The sequence below is a fragment of the Marmota monax genome, unplaced genomic scaffold (genome assembly GCF_021218885.2).
Source record: "Marmota monax isolate L192 unplaced genomic scaffold, Marmota_monax_Labrador192_F-V1.1 WCK01_AAM20220418_F8-fsc00138, whole genome shotgun sequence".
NCBI lineage: Eukaryota > Metazoa > Chordata > Mammalia > Rodentia > Sciuridae > Marmota > Marmota monax.
Window position 1 is genome coordinate 3,210,896 of NW_026692763.1, and position 25,592 is coordinate 3,236,487.

At 47.8% G+C, this 25,592-nt stretch overlaps 1 protein-coding gene across 1 annotated transcript in view; it reads left to right on the plus strand.

Moving 5' to 3' along the window:
* Rph3al (rabphilin 3A like (without C2 domains)) overlaps positions 1 to 25,592 on the plus strand; it is a 148,150-nt gene that overhangs the window by 105,920 nt on the left and 16,638 nt on the right. Inside the window, 1 exon segment of the mRNA XM_058580074.1 lies at positions 17,711 to 17,885. Coding sequence (XP_058436057.1) covers positions 17,711 to 17,885 — 175 coding nt within the window.

A 25,592-nucleotide genomic window follows, 5' to 3' on the forward strand; every position in this document is an offset into this window, starting at 1 on the left:
CACCCATCCCCTCTCCTATGCACATCCTATGAGCTGCCAGAAATTTCATCAGATGAGGAAGAGAAACAGGAAGAACTGGCCTCTGCCGAGGTCCTTCTGCAGGGGTGGATGCGAGGCGCGGTGAGATGGGCATTGATGTCCTGTTTTTTTGAGGCCAAATAATATCAATAATATTATGTGTGTAGCACATTTTGTTTATCCATTCATCTGATGATAGACGCTTGGGCAATGAAAGAATATGCTGTATATTCTCTGGAAGCTCTGGGACCTTCAATGACAAGTCTATGGTGGCACTGCCAGGACATGCAGAGCTGGTTCGTGAACCTGGGCTGTCTGACAGACTCTTTCCTCTAGATCCGCTTCCTCTTCCCTTCCACCAGGCCAGTGACCCCCGCCTTCAGCAATAAGCCCACAGACCTCCTGCTCCAGGGCCGGCCTGCAGGTTGAAGGAAGGACAGAGGAATAAGGTGGCCCTTCAGCTTCTTCTTTCCCCAATGGTTCCCATCTCTGGGGAATTCCAGGTCCCTGCCTCTTCTTGTCCTGACTTTACAAGTTGTGACTTTACAATACTTACTTAATTTCAAAATGCAAGTCACAACTAACACCCAGCCTGGCCCTGACCCTTATCTACTTAAATGCATCTCTGACTCTTGCTTTGGGTCTCAGGACCTGGTTATCCCTCTGACCCTTGAACTTTTGCCCGCACTCCTAACACTGCATCAACTTGAGGTCAGTTGTCATGGTCATGGGCTAGCTCCCAGTACTCCCTGTTTGCCAAAGAAAGCACAAAGCCTCTTCTGTAGGAATCTTGGCTGGTACCTCTTCATGTTGCAACTGGCACCTCATGAGATCCCTCTTAGCTTCATCTCCTGTGCATGAACCTTCAACCCAGCCAGTGGGTCACACTCCCTCTCCAGGAAACATGCCAAGAATACATATTGCAGCATTTCTTGGAATAGCAAAAAAAAATCTGGAAACAACTCAAATGTCCTTTTAAAGTAGAATGGATAGATCAGTTTGGGCAATGAAAGAATATGCTGTATATTCTGCAGAGAAGTCAGTTAAGCTTACCAAAGTTTGAATCAAAAAGATAATAAGCAAAAAAATAGCAAGTTAACAAAGAAAGCACAATGACTCAAAAACATGACGTTCAAAAACAGGTAATGAAGAATACTTACTTAATTTAGAAATGCATTCCCTGGAGTGAGTTTGTTTTGCTTTGGTTTGGTTCGGTACTGGAGAGTGACCCCCAGGGGCACATTACCACGGAGCCACATCCCCAGTCCTTTTTATGTTTTTATTTTGAGACAGGGTTTCACTAAGTTGATTAGGGCCTTGCTAAGTTGCTGAAGCTGGCCTCAAACTTGCAATCCTCCTGCCTCAGCCTCCCAAGTGGCTAAGATTACAGGTCTGCACCACTGAGCCTGTCTGAAGTTTTTTGTTTTGTTTTGTTTAATAGGAAAAAAAAAACACAAGAGATTGCTTAACACAAAATTTCAGATCCTGCTTACCTTTGGAAGGGAGAGTGGGCTTGTGGGGTCTTCTCCGTCTTCTAATGTTTGGTTTCTTGATGAGTTTACAGGTGTAAACTTGAATATGATTCTTTGAAATGTGCTATGTATGAAACACACTTTCATATGTATGCTAGATTTCACAGGCATGCACCCCCAAAATACAGGAGATCCCTAAAATCAGACAGTAATAAGGTCGAATCAGTGACACGGAGGAAATCCCGTAAGGTCTTCCAGATTGTGGGGGGCTGGGTGGAGTCAAAGATCTGAACTAGATTCGGGAAGGCTGAACATGCAGAGCAGAGAAGGCCTCATGCAACCTCAGAATTAGAGGTTTTCCTGAAGAGGGAACAGGACTTGATTGGAAATGAAGCAATAATCAAATACATGAGTGAGGAAAGTGTCCTTGAGTGGAAGCCCCCCACGCACCCCTGCCCAGGAGGGGTCAGCTCAGAAATGGTTTCACTTTAGCTTTGGAACATATTTCTGAGACTGTGTTTAAACATAGACATATTTGTTGTTCTGGGAATTGAATCAAAATCATGAAGCTCCTCTGAAAAGACCTGGCTGGGTGTAATTGGCCGGTCCAATTTTCTGCTGCCAGCCTCTATTCATTTCCTGTGTGCAGCCCACTCCATCTGGGGACAGAACTTGGCTTCCCCGCCAAACGTCACCAACACAGCTTCTCTCAGACCTGCGTGGGAACAGGGAATCGAGTTAAATATTGGGATTTGAAAAAATTTCCTACTGCTTGAGAATTAAGAGTTAGGGGAAGCTTTTGCAAAACGGTGACGGTGCAAATAATTAAGAAGGACACCTCAGCCGGGCAAGGTGGCGCAGGCCTGGAATCCCAGCAGCTCCAGAGGCTGAGGCAGGAGGATCTCGAGTTCAAAGCCAGCCTCAGCAACAGCGAGGCTCTAAGCAACTCAGTGAGACCCTGTCTCTGAATAATATATAAAATAGGGCTCGGGATGTGGCTCAGTGGTTAAGTGCCCCCGAGTTCAAACCCCAGTACCTGCCCCTCACCACCCTCTGCAAAGAAAGGAACACCTTCTTGGATTTGCCAAACTTGCAAGACCATCAGGACAAAGGGAGGAGATGTCATTGGGGGCCAGAGGGAGAAGATAAGGGTCCCCATGTTTAGTGATTTATGGGAAACTTTCCATACCCCAGAGAACATGGGAGTTGCAAGGGCTGAGGGTTTACCCAACAGGACACAGCTCCTGAGGTTAAGCTACAAGGAGCGGGTGAGGCCAGGGTCAGAGTTTAGCAAGACTGCCCCAGGACCTCTCCCTAATGCAGGGGTGCCCAGGCATGTGGCTGTCTATGGGGAGCCAGCATCGGAGGCTCCCCCCACCCCCGTGATGCTTGCAAACACTCCTCACCAGTAATTGTGGTGATTGTGCAGAAACCTCACCCGAGCAGCCCCTCACCAGGGGTTAATGGAAGCCAAAGCATTTCCTCTGGTTCTGAAATGATCCAGCCAAGGTGTTTAAATTATCTGTCAAGAAAACAGATAGCACCCTCATAATATTTTCTCTCACTGCATTTTTTTTTCCTTTCCGCTGTGCTGGCGATTGCCTGGCTCCCGGACTGACCTGGTTGCTCAAAAACCTCACTTGAAGTGAAGAGGAAACTCACTGGGGCCCTGGGAAAACCTGCGCTCCACGGGGCTGAGCAGGGAGCTCTCCTGACCCACAAGGGCAGGAAGAAAGGGCAGTGGTGTGTGCGCTTTGCCTTTGTTGGGGCTGGATCTCCAGCCTGCCTTCTGTTCTGGGAGGTCTGGGGACTTGCACAATGTGTTTCAGAGCTCAGAGGGGAGCTAGCCAGTCACCAGCGAGACCCCAGAGCCAGGAGACTTTCCAGGCAAAATAAATATGTTCACTGCTGCAGATGGATGGGGTGGTGGTGGTGGTCCTAGCTCACCAACACACACATACATACATACCTGTGAGTTTGTTTTTATTTGGATATGGGGCATTAAACTCAGGGGTATTCTACCACTGAGCTACATCCCCATCCCTTTTTAGTTTTTATTTTGAGACAAGATCTCACTAAGTTGCTAAGACTGGCCTCGAACTTGCCATCCTCCTGCCTCAGCCTCCCCAGTTGCTAGGATTACAGGCCCAGCTATCCATGTAATTTTAAAGTGTTATCCTGGGACTTGGAGTATAGCTCAGTGGTATAACATGTTTGATTCCCAGTACTGCAATTTTTAAAAGAAGTGTTACTCTTTAAAATGCAGATATGCTAATGCTTATAGGAGGAGTCTCAGCCTCAGTTAGGAGTTAGCACTTTAGGCAAGATTAGAACAAGATTGTTGTCCGGGCCAGAAGAAACGAGGAGCAGATCCAGGTCTTGGACAGCTTTACCCAGCAAGTCTGACAATCCTCAAACCACCTCTTCCGAGGGCTTCCGATGGCTGGCTTTGCTGAACATGGCCAGCTGAATGTATTCAGTGGCCCTCCCCAGGGCGGGGTGGATATGAGCTACACCATCCCAGACTACGACCATGCTCCCAGGCAGGAGAGGAAAACAGCCCTTTGTGGACTTAAGCCCTGGGCCACATGTGGTTTTAGTTTCCATAGCTCAATCTTAACACACAGGAGGAGCTCAATGGATGTGATTTGAATGAATTAATAAATATCCACAGACTCCCTCTTCAGAAGTTGTTTGTGAACATCATCTTCCAGGGAAGCCAACAGGAAAGATAATTACTCTAAACTTAATTCCTGCCAAAAGAAAAAAAAAAAAGGTAACCACAAAGAAAAATTACAAAAAAAAAAAAAAAATGGAAGGAAAATAGGGAGGGGGAAGGAAAAGAGGGAAAGCAAGAAAATTAAATATGTCCGATGATCTTTCTCCTGGTTTTCATTCTACTGGTTGTCTTAGATATGTATCTGCATGTATGTAACTTTATGAATAGTCAAAGCAAATAATTGTGTCTAATCTCTTCCATTACAATAGAAAAATATAGTAATTCCCTCACCATGAGGAATCCAGTGCTTTTATTTCCAACCAATATTTCTTTTATTTCAGAAATAATCTGAAATTCTGCATCAGATCATGGTTAACTTTAACCCCGTCTTCTTAACATAATTGCACATTGTTATATTTTGTAGCTACATTTTCATTCGTTATTTGGACTGAATTCTGCCTTTGTTGTGAATTTTCTGCTACCATGCTGAGCTGTTTAGTTCTTCTGTTGGCCAACTGACCTATTATTATACCTTTGAGCAGTTTATTAGGGAAAATGGTTGCCTCTCTGAATTGTCTTTTTTGCGAACAGAGTCACAGGACCCATTGGAGATCAGTCTCAGCCATTCTTGGGATGACAGAGGCAGGTGGAGCCACTACCCTAGGCTCTTGGAAGGGAAGATGCCAACCTCTTCCCTGTGCTGCTGTGTTACAGGCCTATGACCTCTTTTGCACCCTTACACAGAAAAACTAAACAGGGCTCGGGTTGTGGTTCAGCGGTAGAGCACTCACCTCGCATGAGCGGGACCCGGGTTCGATCCTCGGCACCACATAAAAACAAAAAAATAAAAATAAAGGCATTGTGTATAACTAAAAGAAATAAATATTAAAAAAAAAAAGAAAAGAAAAACTAAACACACACAAAATAACCACCCATCACATGATAGTCACACCCAGTATGAATTGAGTCTCCATCTAACTTGAATGGGTCTGGAGGCTTGTGGGCCAGCAGGTAATCCAGCAGTTAGCCAGAACTTGGGGTAGGATGGTTCCAATCTGCTTTGAGTGACAGACAACATTTCTAGCAGAAAACAGTGCTAGAAACAAACATGTATATGTTGCATTAGTGCATCTCATCATGACCTGCCTCCTTCAGTATTTTCATGAGCCCAAGGCACTGGTAGAGTCCTGTGTTAGTCAGTTTTCTGTTACTCTAACAAACACCTTAGATAATCCATCTATGAAGAGAAAAGGTTTATTTTGGCTCACCGTTTTGGGTTCCAGTCCAGGATCAGGCAGACCTGTGGCTGTTTGGCTTCTGGCTGGGAAGTGGGTCAGCACATAGGACAGGAGTGTGTGACCAAGCAACCTGCTCATCTTGAGGCTGGGAAGTGAAAGAAGGGAAGAAAAAGGGGTTGGAGGTTCAACTGTCCCCCACCACCTCCCAGTAGCATCACAGGCGAAAGACCAAGCCTTCAGCACGTGGGCCTCTGGGGACATGGGTTTCCAGATCCAAACTCCAGCAAGCCCAGCTTCTCGCCTTTGGGTATAATCACAGCCTCTCCTACTCAGCCTGTCACCGCAGAAACCTGGTCATAGGGTGTGCCCAGCAGGCTTGGAGAGCAAGACCGCCCTGACCAACTGCATGGTACCCCAGGCCCTTCCTGCTTTCTACCAGGTCCAGCTTTGCCCACCTTCATGCAGTAAAGGCTACTTCCTGCTGCCAAGATTCTGGCTCCTGGTGGGTAGGTGGGTATCCACCAGGGCACTTGGCTTTTTTCAGGGACAGAAATGTCAGCATGATGAACGCATGCTCATGTTTTCAAACTAACCGTAGCTTCACTAAGTCTTTTCCTATCTTGCTCCTCTTAGAAAAAAAAAGAAAAAAAAAATATATATATATATATATATTTTTTTTCTTTCCTTTCCTGAGCTACCAGTTTTTCTCCCTAAAGCCACATCCAGATTCAATATACCAGCCCTGTTCCAACTCCCCATGTGTCGACCTGCCATGTGGCCCGAGGATTGAATAACATCAACATTCAATTACCAATCTGTTATATTTTAATTTCAATCAAACTAATGCATGTGATTTAAAAAAAAAAATCAAATTGTTCGGGAAAGCATCTGCTGGTGAAGGCAGCCGCCCGCCTGCTCCTCCCTGGCCGTCCATCACCATCAAACTGCGTGTTGGGTCCCTTGCTGGTTTCTGGTTCTTTCTCTTGATCCGTCAGCTTGCGACACCCTCTGCCGACTGGCGCTCTGAAAGGTGAACAGCTGACTAGCTTGGACTATCCCGCTTCCTCTCTCCCTCCTAATTTTTGATGACTATATTATTCTTAGCACTTTGGTTAAATTCATCACTTCGTATAACATTTTCCTCTTTCTTCTTCCATAGGCTGTAGCATGCCTACCTCGGCTCCCTCTGGGTGACTTGTGCGTACCAAGGTCCCTATTCTTCCCTCCCCCATACCCACCTCCTCCTCTGCTAGGTTATGTCTTTACTAGTAGATTGTCAGAATTCCACATTTAGATTCTGATCGCTAGCAGTTAATTAATTCTTCCATGCTTGGTGCTTTGTGCCCAGGTCCTAATTTATAAGGGTGACTGAGTGGTGACACTGAAAGGCTAAGGCCATGGAAAGAAGGATTTATTTCCTACAGCTCCCAGGAGAAGAGGCTCAGCACACCATGCAGGGCCACCAGTGTCACTCAGGAGGCAAAAGGAGTCAGGGCAAGGCATGGGGCACAGCGTGATCAGGGTTTCTGCAGAAAAGGTTAGACAAGGGGCAGCCGAAGGCCAGCGAGTCTGGCAGCCTTTGGGCATAAAAGCTGTCCCTGCTTGTGTAGTACCTGGCCCTAGGTTGATTGAGGGCAGCGAAAATGTTTGCTTTATGTGAGAGTTAGATAAAGGAGATGGTTGGGGGTGTGGGCTCAGGAGGAGTTGGATAATCATATTTTTAAGTGCCTACAAAAGCCAGGTCCTTGGGGAGAGGTAAACAATCTTGACCATTAATATTTCTGCAGAATCTGAGAAAAACACAGAATATTTTGACTCTAGTTAGTCCTAAGAGTTAAAGATCAGGGGCTGGGGTTGTGGCTCAGTGGTAGAGCACTTGCCTAGCATGTGTGAGGCCCTGGGTTCGATTCTCAGCACCACATATAAACAAATAAGTTAATAAAGGTCCATCAATAACTAATAAAAATTTTTTAAAAAAGATCAGTGAATAGTATTTAATAGAGTATGATTTTATAACTAGGTGAGGTAAGCAGGCTATAGCTGGATTGCCTAGGTTCTGACTTTTGTGCCACTTCTCCTGTTTGAGTTACTTATTGTTTCTGCCTGGTTTCATTGGCTGTAAAATAGAGATAATAATAATAATATCTACTACATAGGATTTCTGTGAGAGTTATATAAATTATGGATAAAATTCCTAGAATGGTACCTGGCACATACAGAGTACTCAATAATTATTCGGGAGTTAAATTTTTAAATTTGTTTATTTATTATTTATTTTTTGTGTACCAGGATTGAACTCAGGGGCACTCAACCACAGAGCCACATCCCCAGCCCTATTTTGTATTTTATTTAGAGACAGGTTCTCACTGAGTTGCTTAGCACCCCGCCATTGCTGAGGCTGGCTTTGAATTTGCCATCCTCCTGCCTCAGCCTCCCAAGCCGCTGGGATTACAGGCCTGTACCACCACACCCAACATCTAAATTAATTTTATTAAATTTAAATTAATTAAATATCTCAGGATCCAATGGTATGTAAGAATTTCATTTTGGTTAACTACCTTAACCCCTCTATCACCCAAAGGGAAACATTCCTACTATCATGATCAAATGGATTCCTTTTTAATTCTTTCTCAAAACTATGTCACATTTTGATTTACCTAATATTTGGAACATGGTATTCTTGAGTAACTTTTAGTTTTTCCTGGAGTTTTTAATTGACATTGTTGTTGACTAAAGAATATAATAATGAAACTTTGTATCTTTTATCATTCTGCTTCTCAATTTTACTCTCTCTTGTGTGAAGCCTTCTCTGGAAGTTGGAGATACTGTTTTCAGGATCCTGTCTTCTTCCTCTTTATTGTTTTTCACCCGTGTTGTGCTGGAACCCATCCTGAAGTAACTTATTGAAAAGGATAAAGGGAAACTTGGCATTCTTGTGAGTTTTAAAATGTCTCCATTCTGCCCTTATATTGAATTGATAGTTTGGCAGATTCTAGATGCAGAACCTTTTAGCATGCAATGTTGACAGTTATTAAGTCTGAGGCCATTCTGAGTTTGGTTTCCTTCTTTGATCATGGCTCTGTGGTTTGAGCTGGGATTAGCAGGGTGGTTCTTTTGCTGACCTCTCCTGGAGTCCTTAGCAGCTGTAGCTCTCGGAGGGGGCTCACTCACTTGTCTGCAGCTGCTGGTGGCTGGGGTGTCTTAGCTTACCTCCATGTGGCTTCTCATCCCTTTGTACACTGGACTAGGTACTGTCTCATAATGGTGGCAGTGTTCTAAGGGACTCTTGAGTATGTGTCAGAAGTCACATTTTACATCTGCCACATCCTATTGTCAAAGCCAATCATAAAACTAGACCAGATTAAAGAGGTGGGAAAATAGACTCCATCTCTTGAAGAGAGGAGAATAAAATAATTTGGGGCCATATTTTATCTACTATAACCACTCCCCACACTTCCTCTGTATTAGTCAACTCAAGTTGCTACGACAAAATACCATAGACTGAGACAATAAGACTTAGACAATAAGAATTTCTTTTGTTGTTTTTTTTAGTTTGTTTTTGTGGTGCGGAGGTTTGCACACAGGGTCTCACTCATGCTAGGTAAGTGCTGTACCACTGAGCTACACCCCACAACCCAGAAACTTCTTTCTCACAGTTGTGGAGACCAAGAAGTCCAAGCTCAAGGCTGAGTTAGTCCCACAATGAAGGCCTTCTTTCCGGCTTGCAGATGGCTGCCTTCTTGTTGTGTCCTCGCCTGGCAGAGAAAAAGAAAGAGGTAGCAAACTCTCCCCAGGTCTCTTCTTCTAAAGATACCACTCTCCTAGTGAAGGCCCCACCCTAATCACCTCATCTAAACCAAATATTCTCCCCAGGGCCCACCTCCACACAGCATCACCTTGGGGGCTAGGGCTTCAGCATACAGATTTGGGAGAGACACAGTATAGTCCCTAACACCCTCTAAGAGCCTGTGCTTCTCCTAAGGAACCTGAGTGATTTAAAGCATTGAAATGTGGACGTCACATTTCACAGTCATGAGCTGCCGTATTTGTTGGGCACCTGCTATGTGCTGGCATGTGCTGGGTGCCCTGGGTGGCTCCTGCTGTTGCAGACCTTTTGATCTAGCAGAGACCAAACATGTAAATAGGCAATCTTAGCACAGGAAGGGTATGCGCCTTGCAGTGGGGGAAGTGCAAGGTTCTGCCTGTGGAAGCTTCTGGATAACAGTGGTTTCCCACTGGCAGAAGAGAAACTAATCTGGGGAAGGGGGGGCAGAAGAGAATTTTAAAGTCCGGGAGGCAACAGAGAGCTTAGCATGGTCAAAGGAGTGAGAGCAGCTGTGTCCAGCTGGTGGGGAGGGGTGGGGACGAGGACTGTCCTATGTATGGAGTGCAGCTTGCCTGGTAGGTCCCTGGGAGGCCAGCTCTGTGTGTGTGTGTGTGTGTTCAGGTGATGGGGGTTGGGGGGCAGGCACCACTCCTCCATCACCTTAGAGAGACCCTTAAAGTGACCACAGTGTGAAGGAGAGGACCACTCTCCATTTTCCCATGGCTTTTCAAGGTTGGGTCAGCCTGTGGCTTATAGACAGAACATAGTCTCCCTGAAGACATGGTCCCACCTTCCGTCCCCTGGAGACTGTTCCTTTGCTTGATCCTCCATCTGTTCATCTGGAGTGTCGGCCATATTGCAGGTTCCTACTGGGTCCTGGGCATGCAGAGACGGCTCAGGCACACAACTGCCCTTGAAGAGCTTCCTAGTCAGGAAGATGGGCAAGTGTGCACTCCAGCCCAGGTGTGACATGCTGTCCCAGTGGTACTACGCGGCCTCTGGGCGCACCGCACAGGGATCCTGGTTCTGCGTTAGATGGCTCAGAAGCCTCCCCAGGGGAAGTGAAGCTGCCTGATGGAGCCCAGATGAAGGGTGTCACAGGTGATAGGAGCAACATGACAAAGACCATGAACTTCCCCTGTGACTATGGGGCAGAGACAGTAATCACCCATCCAAGCCAGTGAAGACACTTACCTGAGTCATGCCAGGTGTGTGGAAGACAGAGAGGGGGTCACACTTGGACGGGGCAGAGCAGTGGCCAGAGAGGTCGTCAGCCCCCTCCTCCCCTATCCTCTCCAATCTGTTAGGCCTCCGCTTCTTTCCAGCAGGTTCCCGGCAATTACCACCTTCTCCAGCCACAGCCATTTAGGAAATGCCAATGATTAGTGATTGTTATCGTGGTAATTAAAATTCCCTGGGAACAGCTTGGCTAATATCCATCAGTATCTGCAGTCAGGTTGGCCGTGAGCTGAAATCATAATGAAAACCTCGAAGCCGAGCACAAAGCAGTGTGGTACCAGGGAGCATTCAGTGCTGCCAGACACCCCCTGCGAGTGCCATGGTGGCTGTGTGGGTCTTTTCTCATTAAATGGCATTTTCAAGGCTGGCTGCTTTGCTGGTCTTATCACAGCAAACCACACGTGGGGAGCAGAGTAGGGTTTCGCCGAAGCGCTCGGCTCCTCCAGAAAAGGAATGAGTTCCAAGCTGCGGGGCTGGCCTGGGGTGCAGGGGGGGTGTATTCCCATGGAGGGGTCCTCCTACCCATGTTCTTGGGGAGGGGCAAGGTGTTGATGTCAGGCTGTGGGTGATGGAGCTGGATGCTCCAAGCAGGAGTCACATGATTGACAGCTGCTGGTGTGCGTTGTGCGGAATGGCAGAGGGCAGCGAGGCAGGAGAAGGTCGGGATGTGCATGGCTTGGCATGGGGAGGGCGTTGCTCCTCCGAACTCAGCCCAGCTGGCCTGCTCAGTCCTCGCCTAGCCTCGCCAGGCCTGCTCACCCACGCGGAAGGCGTTTTCCAAATACTGACAGTGTTGTGTTACGCACATCTGCACAGGTGCGCCTCCTGTACTGGGTGATACACCTGTGTGCTCTGAGCCCTCTGGTGCAGGGACTCCAGAGCTGCCACTTCCCTCACTAGGCCAGAATCCCAGCCATTCCTGGCAGTTGGGGCCATCAGACTGTGTCCTTCTGGACTTCAGAGAAGAGTCAGCCCGGAGTCCCTACTACAGCGCACTCATAGGAATGACTGATCCGTTGGCCAGCCACAGACCTGCCCATGGACCCCAGACAGACCTTCAGCCTGGATGGCCTGTGGGGACATTGCTCTGCTGAGCATAAATATTAAGTGAATGATGTCACATTGATGACGTTTTCCTGGGTTTCCAGGGAATACCTGCCAAAGAGCTTGATGACCCATAGTTTCATGCAATTCATCCTGATAAATGTGGCTCCTGTGTTCTTTATCCTGTCTCCCAAAAGCACCTTACAGACCACTGTGTCTTTTTGGTGGAGGTGGACTGAAGATGGATTGTTATGGTAGAAAGTGAGGCTGAGGCTTGGGGCCTGGTGGCTGGCCTATGTCAGAGAAGACAGGAACAGCTGTGGAGGACAGGCAGGAGGGGCTGGGTACACACAATTCAGGGAGGTACCCTGGGGCTTGCTCTCCACCAAGACACTCTGCTGGGCCCTTCCTCTGTATCCTGTCTTTCATCTGCAATAGTCCACTTGGCTAATTCCCAAGAACTCCCGTTAAACACCCAGGCTACTTCCCCAGGAAGCCAACAAGCTCTGCACATCTTCCAACAAACTACCCGTGATTGCCTGTCATTTAACCAGTGTATACTGAGGATGTGCTAGGAGTTTGAGGACAAAGCAGCCATGATCTTTCCTCCTGGATGGTAGAGTTCTGTAGGGAGACAATTAAAAATGGAAGCCCAGGGTGATGGAGCACACCTGTAATTTCAGCAACTCGGAGGCGGAGGTAGTAACATCACACGTTCAAGTGCTGCCAGACACCCCTTGCGAGTGCTTGGAGTTACTAAGCAAGACCCAGACTTAGAATAAAAAATAGAAAGGACTGGGGATGTAACTAAACACCTCTAGGTTTAATCCCTAGTACAGAAAAAAGAAAGAAAGAAAGAAAGGACCAGTCAAAAGGTGGAAGTAACCCAAGTGCCCATGGGTGGATGTGTGGATCAACAAGTCACTTATCCATCCATAAAATGCAATATTTTTCAGCCTCAAAAAATAAGTAAATCCTGACAGTGCTACAGTATAGGTGAACCTTGAAGACATTGTGCTAAGTGAAATAAGCCAATCACAAAAGCATAGACCCTGTCTGATTCCACTTACATGAGGCAGCCAGAGCAGTGAAGTTCACAGAGGCAGACAGGAGAAGGACAGTTGCCAGGTACTGAGGGAGGAAATTGTTGTTTAATGGGACAGAGTTCTGTGTGCAAGAGGGAAAGAGTCAGAGATTGAATGTACCTGACACTACTAGATACTGAAAAATGGTTAAGGCGGTCAGTTTTGTGTTATGTATATTTTGGCATAATAAAAATTTTAATTTTTTTTCAAAAGGACCATACATATTTGTGAGCAGGACCATGGTCCTATGCTGCAGAGCACTGAAGGCTGTCCTCCGGGTCTTATTGGTCACAGATCATGTCCTTGTCCCTGTGCTCTCCCACTCCTGAAGAAATATCTTAGAAGTGGCAGGGGATTCCATTGTCCCTCCTGCCGCACTTACATCTGGGGACCTCAGGACTGGACAAATGTCCTAGCCCACCAACCCTGGGAAACTTCTCCCAAGCAGGGTCCACAGACTTAGGTTCCACAGGGAACATAAGATAAGGTCCCCACCCTGAAGACACTTAAGTGTCACACTGGGATGTCACTTTTCTTCCTGGAGGCCAAGCTGCCAATATACACATCCTCATCTAGATGGACGTATTCACATCCCTTGACCTGCAATCCCACTTCTCAGGATGTTACCTAAGGCAGTAGCCCCCTACCGACCAATGCCACATGGACAAAGATGATGCTCTGAAGGGCGTAAAGTGGCACATGCCTGTAGTCCCAGTGGCTTGGGAAGCTGAGGCAGGAGGATTGTGAGTTCAAAGCCAGCCTCAACAACTTAGGCCCTAAGCAACTCAGTGAGACCCCCCATCTCAAAATACAATACAAAAGAGGGCTGGGCGGGGGCTGGAGTGGTGGCTCAGTGGTAGAGCCCTTGCCTAGCATGTGTGAGGCACTGGGTTTTCTTCTCAGCACCACATAAAAATAAAATAAATAAAATAAAGTTCCATCAAAAAAACAATGACGGAGACCATGACTTATTAACACAGAACAATTCCATGATAGGAGAGGATGGGTCATATCTATACACTCTTATTTTTCAAATAAAACAAAAAAAAATTGCACATATGCCCTAAGTAAGAAATAGAAAAGAAACTCACACATTGGTGATAAGCAGGGCTCTCTGTGGTCAGGGTTATCGGCAACCTGTGGGTTTGTTTTTTTTTTTTTTCATTTTACTTCATTGTTATTGTCTTGATTTTTCTGTACTCTGTATCTGTTTCTCAGAAAAGAAAAAAAGACAAAGCAATTTCTATGGACGGGGGAGGCAGTGTGGCACAGGTCCCAAGCCCACACTGACCCCTGCTCACAGATGGCTGTCCGTGCCCACTTCATTTGATGCCCTGAAGCCCAGCCCACATTGGAGGACAGGAGCTGGCGTGCCCAGGCTGGGGCAGGCAGGGGCTGCCACTATTCAGGCCTTGCTTAGCTTCAGGGAGGCTGAGAGAGCCCAATGCAGGCAACTCAGGACCCCAGTTGTATAGCAGCTCTCCAGGGACAGAGTGGCCTTAGAGGCTCTGTTATCCCTCTCCCTCTGTGGCACATCCCTCCCCTCTGAGCATCCAGTCTGTAGAACACTTAGCTTTTGGTGGCCTCGCCTGACCCACTGAGGACTTATTTACTTGCAACCACAATTCAGCGAGCATCAGCTCTGCATCCATGGGGGTGAGACCCTGAACCCCCTGAACCCCCGGGGATAGGGTTAAGGCCCTTGGGCAAGTTGCTGAACTTGTTGGAGCCTCAGTGTTCCCCTTGGGAAAGTGGAGTAATAACATAAGCTTCCTCAGTGAACTCCTATCACCAGGCACCTCAGGGAAGGGGAGGAGACTTTGCCTTTGTGGATTTAGACTATGTGCATCCACAACTGCCTTAATCCATTTTATTTTGCAATAACAAAGCACCTGAGGCCGAGTAGTTTATTTTTTTAAAAAATTATTTGGCTCATGGTTCTGGAGCCTGGGAAATCTAGGAGCATGGTGCCAGCATCTGGTGAGCGCCTTGGTGTTGCACTGTGAGACAGAGCAAACGGACCAGCTCTTCCTCTTAGAAGATAGCTAATGGCAACACGGGGACCCCACCCTTATAAACTCATCCAGTGCCAGTTACCTCCTGAAGGTCCCACCTCCAGATACCATTTACACATGAATTTGAGTATTAAAGTTGAACCTAAGTTTTGGTGGGGACAAGCATCAATCCAGGGGTTTGGGATGCTTTCCAAAGGGGGCTCCACAAAGCATGCATCCCACAAATCTGTGCTGTTCAAGAATTGCATTAGACCAGTCCCTGCCTTGCAGGGATACTGGGAGGAGCCATGAGTAATTCGTGCCAGCCCTGTACCTGGCACTCCAGAGCATCAAGAGGTGACCCCATCTACTTGGAGAAATAGATGCAGCTCACTCAGCAAGTTAGTGCTTATTATGGTTTAGATGTGAGGTGTCTCCCAGAAGCTCCCATGTGAGACAGTGCAAGGAGGTTCAGAGAAGTGATTGGGTTGTGAGAGTCTGAACCCAGTCAGTGGATTAGTCCCCTGATGGGATTAACTGGGTGGTAACTGGAGGGTGTGGCTGGAAGAGGTGGGAATTGGGGCAGGCTTTGGGTATATATGTTTGTATTTGGCAAGTGGACTCTCTCTCTCTGCTGGCTCATCACCGTGCAAGCCGCTTCCCTCTGCCACACTCTTCCGCCATATTGTTCCTGCCCCACCTGGCACCCTGAGGAATGGAGCCAGCTGCCTGTGGATTGATACCTCTGAAACGGTGAACTCTCAAATAAACTTTTCCTCCTCTACAGTTGTGCTGGTCGGGTCATTTAGTCACAACAACGAAAAAGCTGACTATAACAGTGCTGTCCCCCAAAGTGCTGAGTGGATGGAGACTGAGTTTCTGCAGCAGGCATAGAAAGGCTCAGTGGGCAGCAGGGTGTGTTCTTTTGCCCTGATGGAAAACTCTGTACTTTAGCAGATCAGAGGCTCTGAGAAATGGTGCAATACAGGATCGGTGCAATACTCACTCATACTTCTCCTTCCTTCCTTCTTTGTGGCTTAGATCTTATTAACATCCCATAGCATCAGCATGGAGCTGAGGGCCTTTGGGGAGTGGGAGACACTGTCTCAGAGAAAAGATTCTATTTTAAATTCTTTCTTTCTAGTAGGGGATTGGGTCCACTGGCTGTGTTTGTCAGATGGGAGGAGGAAGATGGCATAGTGATTCTGAGCTTCAGAGCTGTGGGGTGGCTTCCCTGCCCCATTCTCTTGGCTGCCCTGTGAGAAGAGCACTGTCCCGTGTCCCACCTACTAATGAGGAAACCGAGGGTCAGGGAGGTGGATGTGTCCAAATCACGCAGCTGCGAGGCATGTGACACACCTAGAATTCAAACTCTAGGGCTGTCTGCTTAGAACAGGCAAGGTCTGCCCTTCTCTGACAAGGTGACATGAGTCCTCCACACACTCCCAGCCCTCCTTACTCAATGCCTTGAATGCATTTCTTCCATGGGGAAAGGGATTAGAGAGGACTTGGTGTTTTCTGAAGTAGGCATTAAGAGTTCAGGGACCTTATCTCAGTTGCTGCTCTGAATTCTAACCTGAGGCTCTGAGATTTGACTTCTTTCTGTGCCTGCTGCAGAAGCCCTCAGGAAGAGCTTTCAAATACTGTGATGTGGCCCAGCCTGGATTTTCTTTAAGCCTCTTGTCACTCTGTCCAGAGTTTCATGGGAAAGGGTTGGTTGGGAGGAAGGCAGGTGGCCCCTACTGAGCAACTTCCGGGTACTGGGCACCGGGCTGAGCATTCCCCAACTTTCTCAGCAGCCCTATTGGACATGCATTGTTATCATGCTTCACCAATGAAGAAATTTAGGCTCAGAGAGGTTAAATAATTCACCCAAAGCCACACACAGACAGTGTGTGTAGAAGCTGTTTTGATTCTACCTTGTTTCCAGAGGCAAGCAGGAGGGGAGCCTGAGTGACCTGCTGAGGGTGATAGGGGCACAGAGGGACTCCTCAGGACCTAAGAGGCTGCAGGTCCCTGATTTCAAATATCTCCTGCCCTGTCATTCTCGTTCAGGATGCAGGTGAACATCCTCAGCTCCCTGGCTCTGCCTAGCCTCCGGAAGTCCCACTTCATGGTTTAGTGTGATCTCTTCTCACTGCCTCCCCAGCCCTAGATCTTTTCCAAGGGGAGGTGATGGAGCATGCTTTGCACATGCTTGGGACCTGTCGAGCATCGTCTGACCTCTGTGGTGGGCTCTGTGGGATGGAGAAGGGTTCCTAGGGCACCCAGGAGGAGGATGCACTGAGGAGGATGCATCAAGGCAAGGAAGAGGAGGGCGAAGCCAGTGGCTATGCCTTGGGGGTAGCCAACCAAGCCTGGAACTGTGTAGCCACTTCTGAGCCCCTCTCTGAGAGATAGTGACAAACATGAGACAGGAGTGGCTCAATGGGAGGGGGCACGAAATACCTGAGGGACCACCAAACGGATCCTCAAGAAGCTGGGGTTTGAGCAGGATGTGGAGGAGGCCGCCCATGTCTGGCGGGCAGTGGGCGAGGTAGACACTTGCGGCTGAGTAGGTCGGCACAGTATGGCCCCTGACATGGGGCCAGAGGGAGAAGGTGCGGGTGAGGCCAGCCGGCAGCGAGGGAGCCTGTTGTGGCAGATCTACTAGAAACTCCACAGAGCCCTGGAGGGGCCGGGGATGGGCAGGGGGTGGCTAGGTGTTTCCTGATTCTGGGAACCAGAAAGGACAAGATGGTAGCAGTGGACAGTTTCATAAGCATGTCCCCATGCTTCAATGTGTCATCCCCTGAAATCACCACTTTGCAAGACAGAGAATGGTCCCTAAATTAGATGCAAAGATTCTGTGGAATTTATTCCCACTTGTCCTAGGTCCTTGAGGGGGAAGCGACCACCCTGGCCCACTGGCCAGGGAGGGCAGAGGCAGGAGTCCCTTCCCACTCTGATGGCTCTCTGCTCTCCCATCTCCCATCACCGGAAAGCATGGGGCTGAAGCAAGAGGGCGGGCAGGCAGTGATTGCTCAGCACAGGAACTCTGCATCTTGTTCTCCAAGCTGATGTCTCCCCACACAGGTCTGGAAGAGGTCTGGGGCCTGGTTCTACAAAGGACTCCCCAAGTACATCCTGCCCCTGAAGACCCCTGGCCGGGCTGATGACCCCCACTTCCGACCTTTGCCTGTGGAGCCGGCAGAGCCAGAACCCAGGAGCACTGAGGCCAGCCGCGTCTACACGTGGGCTCGAGGGAGAGGTAAGACCCTGTTGCCCTCTCTCCCAGGATCACCGCGGATGACCTGCAGGCCATCAGCCCGCCAGGCGTTGCGTGGGTGTGAGGCTGGGGCCACTACACTCTCCACATGGTCATGCTGTGCTTCGTCCCCTCCTGTGCCCTGGGCTCCCCACATACACCCAAGGGAGAGGGCAGCTCTGATCCCACAGTGATTGCTCGCTCTGTGCAGGGATATGGTGGGAGGGTCCTCTGGGGGCAGTTTCCCAAACAAGTGCTAATTCGGGGGCAGGGATGCTGCCGGCGACATATAGATCTTTGCAGAAATAAAATGTTGGGTGAAGTTTTTTTGCAAGATGTAAACCGGTATCTTCCCCAGGCAGCCTGTGCCCCTCTCCCCCACACTCATCTTGTGTCTCAAGAAGGACTTCCTGGCCCTAATGAGCAAGGGACCTTTGGCCCAGTGCCCTTGGCATTTGTGATGGCTGCATCGCCATGGGTGTGTCCCCTTGGGACATCACCTGGTGCTGTAGAGCGCTCTCCACAGCTTTTATGATGGTTTTTTGTTGTTGTTGTTGTTGTTGTTCCTAGGCTTGTTTTCAATAGTCAGTAAAGGTATTTAACAGCCCCATTTTACAGAGAAATAGCCTGTGGCCCAGAGAGGGGGGCCTGGCTCAGCTAGTGCGTGGCAGAGCCAGGTTCTAAGGCAGGCCCTTACCCTCCTGCCCTGATGTGACCACATTTCAGCCCAGGACTTGGGGTCTAAGGGTCCTAAGTGAGACAGCAGCCAGAGGGGTAAGGGGCTCATCTTGAGAGAGGTAACCCCAAGATACTAGACTTGACAGCGTCTTCTAAGGAGCACCCCAAGGGGTCATCATTACCCTATCTGCTCCAGATCAGCACGCCCACACTCACAAGCACACACACAAGCTTACAGACACATACACACAATCATGTGTGCACGCACACACACACTCATGTGCACATACACACACTCATGTGCATACATAGGCGCTTGCAGACACACACATGCTCTGGGCAGGAGCAGCGCCCCCACCACCTCCCCAGCTGCACAAACACAGATGGCCTTTTTGTTATGTGGGCAAGGAGGCCGGTGGCCCCACACACTTGCAATCAGCGCTCTTTCTTACCAACTTTGCACCAAGGCCAGACCAGGCCACTTAGAGGCTCCCCCAAGGGAACGTGTTCTCCCTCTGAGGTACCAGATGGCAATACCCACCCACCACCAGGCTCCTCTGTGCCAGGCCTGTGCCAGGCACGTCAAACTCTTGACAAGTGTCACCCCACAGGCAGCCAGTCGGGAAGAGCTGGTGGCCTGTCTGGTTGTGGCAGCTCAGGGGGCCCCTGAATCCACACTGAGAGGGACCACACTGGGATACAGAGGTACAGTGGGGGAAAGAAGGACCAAATTTGGGTGAAGGCGGGGAGAAGAATTGGTGGCAGAGGCAGAGGAGACAGGATCCAGGAGACACAGGAAGCTCTCGGCCCCAAGGAAGCTGCTATGTTAGGTGGGCAAAGAGGGGCACTGGGGAACCACAGATGGCTGACTGTCCCTGAGCTGCTCCAAAGCCTGTTCCTGGGTGATTTCTGTGTCCCCTGTGGTTGTCTTGTGCAGAAGCTGGGGTCTGTGCTTTCTGATGGAGCTGTGTCCTCTGCTATCCCAGGTCTGGCCATGTACTCACAGGAGTCCCGGGGTGGCTCCTGGATGCTTGTGGGAGACCAGAAGGCCCTGGGGAGCCTTATAGCAGCAGTGCTGGGCTTGGGGCCAGGGAGGAGCCCTAGCCTTTTCCTGCGGCTTCTTAGTAGTTTGCATGGCTTCAAGATGAAGTCGTGGAAGCCTCTGGGAAAGTCTCCAAGCTGCCAGAAGCTACTGTCTCCGTCCATTCTGGCTGCCGTCCTAGCTTTGGGGCTCCAGGAAGCAGATAGCCAGCAGCCCTGGCCGGGACATCTCTGGGCCTATCTAGTCCCTTGCTAACTGGATGTCCTCTTGGTGATCCCCTGGCTCCGAGTGGCTTTACCTTCACCCCAGCCCCGGGACCATCCAGGACCTGGTGCCAGGCGGTCTGCTGGACTCTGGGACTTGGGGCTTCAGCTGTGGTGCCGGTCCAGACTGTCAGGCGGAAACAGGCAACAGCACTAAGGGTCAGCAAGGACCACGTCTGTCCTGACAGGTCAGTTCCTCGGCACATAGCAAAGGGCAGCCCAGGGTAGACACTTATTAGATAAGAGCGAGGATGGATGACCCAGCCACCACCTGCTCCAGACATGCACAAGGAGGGGAAGGCCCCATGGAGGGGTTTTCATTAGGTCCAGCAGGCTCCTCTGGGCCCAGGGTCTCCTGAATGGCCCCAGGTAACACTGGGAGACTGTTAAAGCCATTCTCTCCCAAGGTGACCCTCTTTCGGCCTGAGGACCTCTTGACCAGCATCGTCCTCTCATGGGCACGGAGCTGATCCCAGCACCAGCTCGCTCACCCAGCCTCCCTCGGCCTCTCCCAGCCTCCCTCTGTCTCTGACCCTCTTCCCCACCCCCTCCTCCATCTCCCCTCCTCTCCCTCTGTCTCTCAGCCCTCGGACTTCTGCACCTGCAGTCCCCCACTTCTCCCCACATCCCAGCCCTCCCCGTTTTTTCTCATGTCCGGTTAGAAGAGGGGGGATAATCAATAGATACGAGCCATGAACTTTTCAATCCTCAGAGCAACTGGGTGAACGTATTGATGTTTCTGATATGTGCTCCTTTTCTTCCTCCTCTGAGTTTTCTTTGTTCATTTTTAATTACCTAAGAATACAAGTTAAATAATTCAACAGGATCTGAAAAACTAATCATCTCTTCTACTTGCTATTGTCCCCAACCCCTTTCTCACTGTACCTACAAACAGGCACAAATCTAGGCATGGAAATTTTTAGTTTTGCTTTTTTTTTTTTTTAAAGCAACAAAAGTAAACAGGCTCTTACCCAGGACTTTGTTGCTTTTTTCTGTTGTTGTTTTTAAAAGACTACCATGGGCATCCCTCCAGACCACTAGGTATAGATTTTACTTCATTCATGCTAATAGATGAATAAATTCCAGAGTATAGTGCACCAGGGCTTCATTATTCACCCATCAACAGACATTCAGATGGTTTCTCCCTTTTCACCATTGCAAGCAGCACTGAAATGTATTTATGCATAAAATACCATGAACCAGAGCTTTTTTTTTTTTTTTTACCAGGGATTGAATCCAGGGGCACTTAGCCACTGAGCCACATCCCCAGCCCTTTTAATATTTTATTTAGAGGCGCTAAGTTGCTTAGAGCCTCCCTAAGTTGCTGAAGCTGGTTTCAAACTTGCAATCCTCCTGCCTCAGTCTCCTGAGCTGCTGGGATTACAGGCATGCACCACTGTGCCCAGCTCGAACCCGAGCTTTTAAATCTGTGGAGTAGGTTTTCAAAAGTGGGGCCACACGTTTTAAATTGCAATGGACGTTGCCAACTATATATAAAGCTGTTCTCGTCATTTACACTCACCCCCATGAGACACTCACCTACTTGCACCTTTTCTGGCCGTGAATATTATTGAGGTTTATACTTGGGGCCAAGATGCAGGATGGGAGGGAATTTTGTTGTTTTTTAATGTGCACATTCAAATATCTCTTCCTTTGGTTGTTATTTATTGATTTTTCAGATTTCCACTTTTAAAAGCAGCCTGTTCACATCCATTGCTCATGTTCTGCTAAGTCATTTCCTTACTCTTGATTTGTCAAGAGCTCCTGACATGTTAGGGGTAGTACATGGTGCTAAATGGGCTGCAAATATTTTTCTCCTCTTTTGAACTTTCCATTTGATCTGGTTTGGGTTTTAACCTTTGTGATAGCATCTTTTGCCATGCAAAAGCAGTTGTGTGTGTGTGAAGTCAAGTGTGTCTTTTGCTTTGTGGTGTCTCTGTTTCCTGTCTTACTTTGAAATGCCTTCCTTGCCTGAACATTTCAGAAAAAAAAAAAATGTGCTAAATAAAAAGTTTAAGTAATGTGAGAGTAAAAGGAAACTGTCTATGACAAAGTTAGCAAAAAAGGAAAATATATAAAATCAGATATCATTAATTTATAAAGCAGTCAAACCATATTCAATCAAAATTCAAGTCAAGAATATCCCATCATCACCAGACATGATAGCGTATGCGTGTAATCCGAGTAGCTTGGGAGGCTGAGGCAGGAGGATTGCAAGTTTGAGGCTAGCCTCAACAACTTAGAACCTATCTCAAAATAGAAAGAACTGGAGATGTCGCTCAGAGGTTGAGTGCCTCTGGGGTTCATTCCCCAGTACTGGGGGGGAAAAAATCATTCAACAGTATTTTCTAGTTTGTGGTTGTTTCCAGTGCTGGGTGTCAAACCCAGGGGCCTCACATATAGCAGGCAAGCCCTCTACCACTGAGCTTCACACCCCATCCCATATGATTTTTAACTAATATAATAAAGCAAGAAAATAAAATTGCCTGTTCATATTGGAAGAGAAGAAAAGTGGTTCTCCCGTTTGCAGATGATGTGATTATATCCCGGGAAAACGCAACGGTTTCCACTAAAACAACCCTCTAGAGTGAAGAAGAAAGATTGGAAATTGCCAGGGCCTGAGATAAATCTATAACAAAGTCAATAGCTTTAACCTATGCTGGTTAATTAAAATTGGAAGATGGAAACCCCATTTGTAATTGCAACAAAAATAATGAAATGCCCAGAAACAAAATTTTTTAAAGAAAATTATAAAGTATTATTATGTTAGTCTTCTTGGGCTGCTATAACAAAACACCAGACTAGGGGTGGCTTAAACAACAGCAATCTGTTTTCCTTTCAGTTCTGAAAGCTGGAGGGCCAAGATCAAGGTGGCAGCAGCGCTGTTACCTGGTGAGGGCTCACCCCTTGGGATGCAGTAGGCTGCTTTCTTGCTCAGTTCGTGAATACAAGGACAGAGAGAACGAGAACTCTCTAGTGTCTTTTCTTATGAGGACACTAATCCCCAGGCTTTGCCCTATGACCTCATTTAACCATAATTTCATCCTTTGAGTCCAAATGTAGCCACACCGAGATTTAGAGCTTTGAACTGAATTGGGGTGGGGTGGAGGAGGGGAAAGAAATATTCAGTCTATAACACGTTATCAAAGGACAAAAAATTAGCTCTGAACAGAGAGGCAGATGAGAATCTCAGTCCTTCCCAATTTATAAGCGTAGTATAATTCCTGTCAGATTCCCAGTGGACTTATTAGGAAGGAATAAGTTGATTTGTTTAAAGTTCACAAAAAAACACAAATGTTCTTACAACACTATTCATAGTAGCCAAAAAGTAGAAACAACCTAGATGAGTCTCACCTGATGAAGGATAAGCACGATGTGTCATAATCAATCAATTGAATTATTCAGCTCTGAAAAGGGATGAGGTAGTGATAGGTGCTGTAACATGGATGAACCCTGAAAATATTCAGTGAAAGAAGCCAGAGTCCAAAGGCCATGTATTGCTGGGCAGAGTGGCACACACCTGTAGTCCCCAAAACTCAGGAGGTTGAGGCAGGAGGATTGCAAATATGAGGTCTAGGTGATTTAGTAAGACCCTGTCTCAAAATAAAATTTAAAGACTAGGGATGCAGCTCAGTGGTACAGCATTTGCCTAGCATGTGTGAGGCCCTAATACTACACACAAACACCAAGAAGGGCCACGTATTGTATGCTTCCATTCATCCAAAATGTTCAGAATAGGCAAATCTGTAGAGACAGCAAATAGATTGGTGATTTCCAGGGGTTTGGAGAGTATGGAGGGATGTGGGGAATGATGACCTCATACGTACAGGATTTCTTCTAGAGATGCTAAAAATGTTCTAAAATTAAACAGCGGTGATGGTTATACAATTTTATGACTGCACTAAAACCCACTGCATTGTGTACTTTCAAAGGGTGAATTTTATGAGAGAAGAGTTTAAAAATTCATAAGGAAGTTAGAGAATAGCTTATTTATTATAGAATAAATAAATAGATAAGTAGACTATAATAGAGATAGAATAGACCTGAGAATGTATAGAAGCTGAATATAGGTAGCTTTTCACTTCAATGGGAAAATAACGATTTATTTAATGACTGGAGTTAGTGTCATTAGATTTCCGTCCCCTTTTATACGAATTCAGAAACACATTTAATATCAATGTAAAAAATAAAAGAAGGAAGGGCTGAGGACATAGTTTGATGACAGAGTGTTCACTTAGCATGCACAAGGCCTTGGGTTGAATCCCCAGTATTGCAAAAATATAATAATAACAATAATAATAATGATGATGATGAAAATAATGAGATGTTGCATGCCTGTAATACTAGCTCCTTTAAAGTCTGAGACAAGAGGGTCACAGGTTCAAAACCAGTCTGGGCAAGTTAGTAAGACCTTGTCTCAAAATAAACAAAAAGGGCTGGGGATGTAGCTCAGTGGTGGAGCACTTGCCCAGCATGTGCAAGGCCCTGGGTTCAATTGCAAGTACAGAAAAAAAGAAAAAGAAAGAAAGAAAGAAATCTGGGTACAGTGACATGTACCCATAGTCCCAGCAGTCAGAAGGCTGAAAGAAGAAGATTCCTTGAGCCCAAGAGTCCAGGACTTTAAGGCTGCCACCTAAAAATAAATAAAACCGTGAAATTGTCAAGAAATAAGGAGACACGGCCCTTTCCTCTGTTACCTCGAGGACAGCTGGTGACTGCTGTGTGGCCCCACAGGACAGGGAGCTGACTCTCTGCATCTGCTAGTATCCCCTTTCTGGATTCTGCGTGTTGATTTGAGTCAAGAATTTGCCTGCAGACCCCTTGATGTTCCCCAGAAAGCCTGCCCGCAGCAGATACTCATTCTCACCACAGAAGGGGGCAGTGAACAGCCTGACCTGAGACCCCTCCTGGTAACTGACCCTCGAGTCTGACCTGGCCACCTCTGGGGACAGTTCTCCACCCTCCTGCCCAGTCGAGGTGGGTGGGGTGTGTCCCAGGCTGCTTTTGCCTGACAGATCCTTCCTGGCCCTGGGTTTATAGCAGCGATAAATAAAGTCAGCTGTCGGCTCCGCCTGGTCTGTTTCCCCGGGAGGCATGAGGTGTAAGAGGCAGAACCTGGACCCAGGGCTCACAGTCAGCATCCTCGTAGAGCTGGGCCCACCTCTTCTCCAGACCCTGAAAAGCTTTGCTCCCAGGGTATAGATACCCAATTCCTCCTCGCCTCAGCTCCCTCCAAGATAGTAGAGACACCAAAAAGACCCCGTCTTGAGCACAGGCTGCTTCAAATGCCTGGAGTTCCTGAAGCTATGAGACTGGGTCTGCCTGGGTCACAGTCTCTCCCCAGAACAGTCCCCGCCCCCTGCACAGGAGCCCCCCTATATACACCGTCCCCCACCCTCCCTCCTTCTCCTGGGCTGAACCCTGGCTTCCTGGACTGCTGGTTCCCTTCAAGGTCTGTTCTAGAAAAGTTCTTCGAGGGTTTGGATTTTTTCCATTTGGGTAACTTTAAGAAAAAAAAAAATAGGAGTTTTGTTATCATTTCAGTGATTCACTAGAGTTTAAGTAAATTTTTTAAAATCTTAACCTGTTCCTGGTTGCAGTGCAGTGAAAGCAAGCTTCAGGGTTCTGTTGGGGTTGAGCAATCTGGATCAGCTCAGGCCGCAGAGGTTTACCTGGGGCTGCCCTTGCTGAGTGACCCCCCCCCCAGCTAACCTGTCTACCCACCCG